General features: G+C 42.8%; 1 protein-coding gene across 1 annotated transcript in view; it reads right to left on the bottom strand.

Annotated features, from left to right (window-relative positions):
* Positions 1–251: 251 nt before the first annotated feature.
* SRSF3 (serine/arginine-rich splicing factor 3) overlaps positions 252–5,681 on the bottom strand; it is a 16,091-nt gene continuing 10,661 nt past the window's right edge. Inside the window, exons 3-7 of the mRNA XM_009334742.1 lie at positions 5,148–5,355; positions 4,485–4,619; positions 2,273–2,311; positions 1,394–1,480; positions 252–1,126 (exon numbers count right to left, since the gene is read on the bottom strand). Coding sequence (XP_009333017.1) covers positions 1,099–1,126; positions 1,394–1,480; positions 2,273–2,311; positions 4,485–4,619; positions 5,148–5,353 — 495 coding nt within the window. The 5' untranslated portion in view covers positions 5,354–5,355 and the 3' untranslated portion in view covers positions 252–1,098. The remainder of the gene's footprint in view (positions 1,127–1,393; positions 1,481–2,272; positions 2,312–4,484; positions 4,620–5,147; positions 5,356–5,681) is intronic.

Here is a 5,681-nt window from a genome sequence, read left to right as displayed (position 1 = left end):
AGGCCCTGCCCCTCGCCGAGGCGCGCGAGGCCGGGCCCCGGCGGGGCCGCCGCCCGGAGGCCCCCCCCTGCCACTACGGCAGCGTTTGGACATGTACTGTTGCAGGTGTGTTCCAGTGAGATGTGGCGAGTGTAATTCTACTCCGTACTGCAGAGCGCGTTGAATTTGAACCGAGTTGCAGCACAAGAGCCAAGCGCACGTTCTGCAAAGCGCATGTATATAGCGGGTACTCAAGTTAAATACTAAACAACAAGTTGTAACCAAAACTTTAATCCCAAGGATCTCACAAAAGACATTTTACAAGTGACATGAAAATTCTTGTACAGTAAAGAAATGTTTAATTCATAACTTTTACAATGTACCATTACACACTCAACACATCCACTCCAGTTGTCAGTTCTGCTGTGTATTTGGTCTACTCACAAGGTTCTGGAATAGATGGTCAATCAAACAATCATCTGTTTAAGAAGTACTCTAGTCACATGAAGTACAAAACCAACTGACCCTACGGCTAAAAATTTATATTTCACATAATATAAAGTAGCTCAGTTCCAGGTAATGGAAGTCGGAACTAGAGCTCTGGATAAAACTGCAGCTCAGTCATTCCCTTCACACGCCACTGGCTCAACGTTCCTGACTGTTTCCGAGAACTGTACTATGAAGCATCTACATCTCGTTCTGCACAGACGAACACCGCTCACGGCCACGCTTCCGCAATGAACACATCTTCATTGCATGCTTCTTTCCAAAAGCTGAATCCCAGCAAAACACACCCCAGCATGTCACAACCAGAAACATTCTTCTATCTATGCAAGACAAACCAATTACCCATTCAGCGCAAACAAAAAGTTATGTGTAATGGTACATTGTAAAGTGATTAATATTACAAATCATATGATCTGCTCAGAACCATATACAGATTCACATCTTTACATTTGCCACCTGTTACAAGATACAAGGAACAAAGCAAGTTCAACAGCTAAAACATTTTAAAAATGCACCAAGCTTTATGAAGTTTCGAAACAAAACAATGTTCTGTACATACTGCTCCTGTCCTCAGATCTAATGACTTCCTGTACACAGCTCCTTCTCACAGTCCTATTTCCTCTCATTTGACCTGGAGCGACTGAAGAAGAAAAGACACGTTAGTATCCAGGTGCCAAGAGCAGCAGATTTCGCTTCAACCCCCCCAGCCCAACTCAGTAGATGACATTTAAGCATTTTAAAAATACTGTTTAATAAAACCGAGTATTTAATTCTTTAAGATAAAGGACATTGGTAAGGAACTAGAGATGATTCCCCACCACAATCTATTTCAGTATTACTAAGACACAGAAACAATCATTTTTACAGATTTACTCAAAATGCGTAACCACTGTTAGACCCATCCTACCTGCGAGACCTGGAAAAGGAACGAGAAGGCTTGTGATTCCTCTCCCGTGAGAGTGATCTCTCTCTTCTTCTGTCTCTGGAGAGGGACCTGTTGAAGATGACAAAGCAAGATGATTATGGTGTCAAAGCAAAGCTAGGCTCATTAGGTTAACAAGGCTATCTGAAAAGCTCCCCTTCAGGAAGTTAAGGTTTTCAACTATTCAACCAGGGGAAACCTGTTAAAGATTACAGCATTAGCCTTTCCTTCAGGTAAGAATAATCAGCTTGAGCCATACAACTCGGCTTAAGTCGTGTTGTAAACAGGCGCCTATTCCTATGCAGCAGTTTAAATCTGTTCTGAGTCAGACTGCGAGTTACTCTGCCTCCGCCTACGCATCCTGTACAGCAATGCAGCACCCTGTGCTACAAGAACGTAAAAATCACCTATGAACCCTGGAAGCTTCAAAGATCCCAACACAAAACGGCGCTATACCGCTGTGTCATTACCACCTAACGCTCTGCAGCGTGCGACAGCAGAACACGCTCACTATGTTTCTCACCACCTGTACTCGTGGCTCACAGTAGCTGGAGGAAGAGTAGCACATTAACACAGAAACTTTGTGGAAAACTGGCAGGAACCCTGGACAGCTGCAAAACAGAAAAACTAATTCCCTCCATTCTTAATATCCTTCAACTGATGATCCTGGAATCCCAAATAGCTGTGTAAACAGATTAACTCCAGGCGAGCAATATGATGGAGGCAAACCCATTTCTCCCTCTTACCGACTACAATGCCTACCCTGGAGTCTATTAATGCATACAGACCAAAAATTAAGCTGTTTCTGTTTCTTTTTAAACCTCCTGGACAAAGTGGTCCAGGCTATAATTAACTGATGCGTACCTGCTGCGGCTACGAGAAAAGCTTCTCCTTCGCGGTGATCTAGAACCAGAAAAAGAAATGTGAGGCTTTTTATCAATTCTTGCAGCATTAACGGGGTGAGGCATTTCCCAACTTGTCAAACTCACTGTTGGGCCCAGGGAACGTGCCAAGAATAACTGGCATCCATCATCCAGTAAAAGGCATGGAAAGATTAGGCAGTAAAACAAAGCTCAGTGTGAACAGCACGTTTCCAACCATGAATTCACTTTAACTAAGAATGCTTCATAGCAGAGTTGTCCAATGCAACACTTTCCATTTCAACTAAATACACTGCCCAGAACACCACACCAAAGTCCCACAAGTGGTTCCAAAAAAAAAATAGCACAGACCAAATGTTTTGGAACCCATGCAAGCCAAAAAGGTCCATGACAAGACATAAGAGATACCAAGTGGAAAAAAAGTGAAAATGCGCTCAGTGTCAATATTGATAATGCCATTAAGTGCTACATTAGAACTGCATATTTGTGATTGTCATTTTTAATGCCATAGAGTGTGTTTAGACTATTTTCTTTAAAAAAAAAAAAAGATATAAAAATAACCTTAGCTCGGCCCAGTTCATCCCAAAAAGTAATTGTTTTAAGTTTTGAAAACTGTTAGTAAAACCATTTAAAGGTGATAGGATTTTTCTGGCAAGGAAAAGCTAAGTTTGTTAGAGCTTTATTAAAAATTTAGTTTGGCATCTCACATGCAAATATACTGGTTTTTTACGTTATTCACAGTGTAAGAGCTTCCGTATCACCCTTAAAAGTTTTCTCAAGCAACATATGTACGTTACCACTCAATTATGCACAGCCAGCCTTTGATTGAGAAAAGTAATTACTTATAAGCCGCTTACTCCTTATTTTAACCAGCAGTAAACTGTATAAGCAGGAAAAACTTACTAGTTTTTGGTTTCAACAAGCTAGAAATGGTGAGGTGAGGCTGCCGGACTGACTGCCAAGAAGAATTTGCTGAAAAGGTTTTGCCAGATGTTGCGTTGTATTTAGTTGGTTGGCGAAGGGGGTGTTGTGGATTTTTCCTGCTTTTTTGTTAGCCGAAGGCTGCTGCTGTAGTTGTTGTGAAGACATTTGGTAAATAAACAGCTGAGCTGATTGGCCGGGAATGTGTGGGCGGTCGAGGTGGCTGCTGCCGATTTGGTTAAGGTTGGAGAGAAGGCTGAGAGAAAACAGCATGCTCGGGAACCAAAGGGCGGTGCAACCTGACGACTGGCCATGCCTGGGTCATGTGAAACGACACCAGCCAAGCTGAATGGGGCGCGCTGGTCACATGACGCTGAAAGGGCTAGTTGACTGGCTAATGCAGACTCAGAGGGTGGTGAGAAGAGACATGATGGTGACTCTGTAACGGGTTCATTTTTATTAATAGATGGACCAAAAAGCATAAAAAAAATGAAAAACAAGCCATCAGTACAACCATCTATTAGCTAACAAATACTCCTAATGTGTTATTTTTCAACAGCAAAAGGGTAAGCTTGAAACCCTGACTTGTGAGGACTTCACTCACCTGCAACAGGTAAATTCAGTCCTGCAAAAACCACGTTGCAGACTTAAACCGCCAGACAAGCTAGTCTGGGTCCAAGAACGTGTCAGTTACCAAAAATCCTGCTATATTTTAGAGCTGGGTTTGCAAACCTCAAGTGACAGGATCGTCACACGATGTTTTAATTCCAAACTAACACTAAAGTGTAAAGATTCTAGATGTTTAGAGCAACTGTTACTTGATCTATTATTAAACAGCTGCCTACTTGGAAAGTATTTAAATTGTGCAAACAAAGCGGAGAAACACATCTGTATGGAAATGCTAAGCTGCTGTATGTCATGTTTTGCCATTATGGAATAAAGGAAAGGAACAGCCTAAGTTGAAGTATGGGGAAGAAAGGGAAAGTGTGACTAGAAGATGAGCAGATTTTAGGAGGAACGAGGGTAAGTCCAGGATAGAGGGCGCTGACTACCAACTTGCACAGTGACCTAAGGACAAAAGCCAACATTCAACACAACTTAAGTTCACCTTGATTTTGTGGGGTTTGGGTATTTTTTTTTTAGCATTTGCCATCTCCAAATTGTGATCAGATAGATGAATGTTATCCATCAACATGCTTTTAAAAAGCCTGCTTCTAGGATGCTAAGTGGTAACAGTGTCAACAGCTCTATGAGTGTACTTTGACCTAGAGTACCTGCGACGAGGAGGAGGACTTCTTCTGCGATAGTCATCTCGAGGACGCCTGCCCCAGGATGGAGGTGGACCACGGTTCCGACTCCGTTTCTCACCATTGGAGAGCTCCACTCTGACACGACACCCACAGAGGGTTCTGGGAAAAGAGACTGACATCAGTTAGCACGTCTAGGGACGAGTCGGCACGCAGAAGAAAACCTACAGAATCAAGAGAGGGAAAAGGAATAGACAACAAGGGGAAAAACATCCTGTGTATACACATTAGTCAAAGTACACAGTATTCAGAATCTAAAAAAGTAGACTCCCGCATGACAGGTAAAACATTTGGCCATTTCTGAAAGCTTGCCATGCTATTAAAGCGGGCAGAGAAGGAACCAAGGAGAGCCTCCACGATCAGTTTCGCCTCTTTATAGTAACGCCATCTTGAATTTAACTAATGTGCACCAAGACATCCAAGTCACACCTAATGTGGGAGTCCAGTTCCAAAATGTAAAATTACATTAAGACAGACTGCCCTTATACCACCGTACAAATAAATACTGCAGAACAAATGTGTCAAGTCCTTGGTTTTGCCAGTTGAAGCTTCTCAATTTAAACTGTCTCACTACCCACAATTTCTCGTATTTTCACCAGGCAAGCCGAACACGCGAGAAGCACATTTTACCTTCCATCTAGTTCTCTTACTGCATCAGCTGCATCTCGTGGATCTTCAAATTCCACGAAGGCAAAACCAGGAGGGTTTCTTGCCACCCATACACTGCGCAGTGGTCCATAGTAGCCAAAAGCTCGCTCTAATTCAGTTTTGTTGCCATTGTTTCCAAGGTTACCCACATAAACCTTGCAGTCCAGCGGACAAGAGTCACGATGCATTGCTAGGACAAAAAAAAAAAAAAAGCTCATATATATTTAACACACAGCAAGTGTTTATTCACTTACAAGGGAAGTAATTCTGTTGGTTGCTTTTCCCAGAAACCTCAACAGCGATGTGATCTGACATGATAGAAACGTTAACCTGTGTGGAAGGGGTGGGGACGGAAGGACAGTGTTCAAAACCAAACACAAAAGCTAGCTGCTATATCGTAATCGTGATTAAAATTCACTATTTCAGGGAATTTCGTTTACTTTTAAGGCCCCCAACTTTGAAGGGGAACTTTTCTCTGCGCCCCTCTCCCCTGCCCCTGGGTTACAGCGGGGGCCG

This window comes from Pygoscelis adeliae, unplaced genomic scaffold (genome assembly GCF_000699105.1).
Source record: "Pygoscelis adeliae isolate BGI_AS28 unplaced genomic scaffold, ASM69910v1 Scaffold482, whole genome shotgun sequence".
NCBI classification, from domain to species: Eukaryota; Metazoa; Chordata; class Aves; order Sphenisciformes; family Spheniscidae; genus Pygoscelis; species Pygoscelis adeliae.
This window is presented reverse-complemented; position numbering and strand designations above follow the sequence as displayed.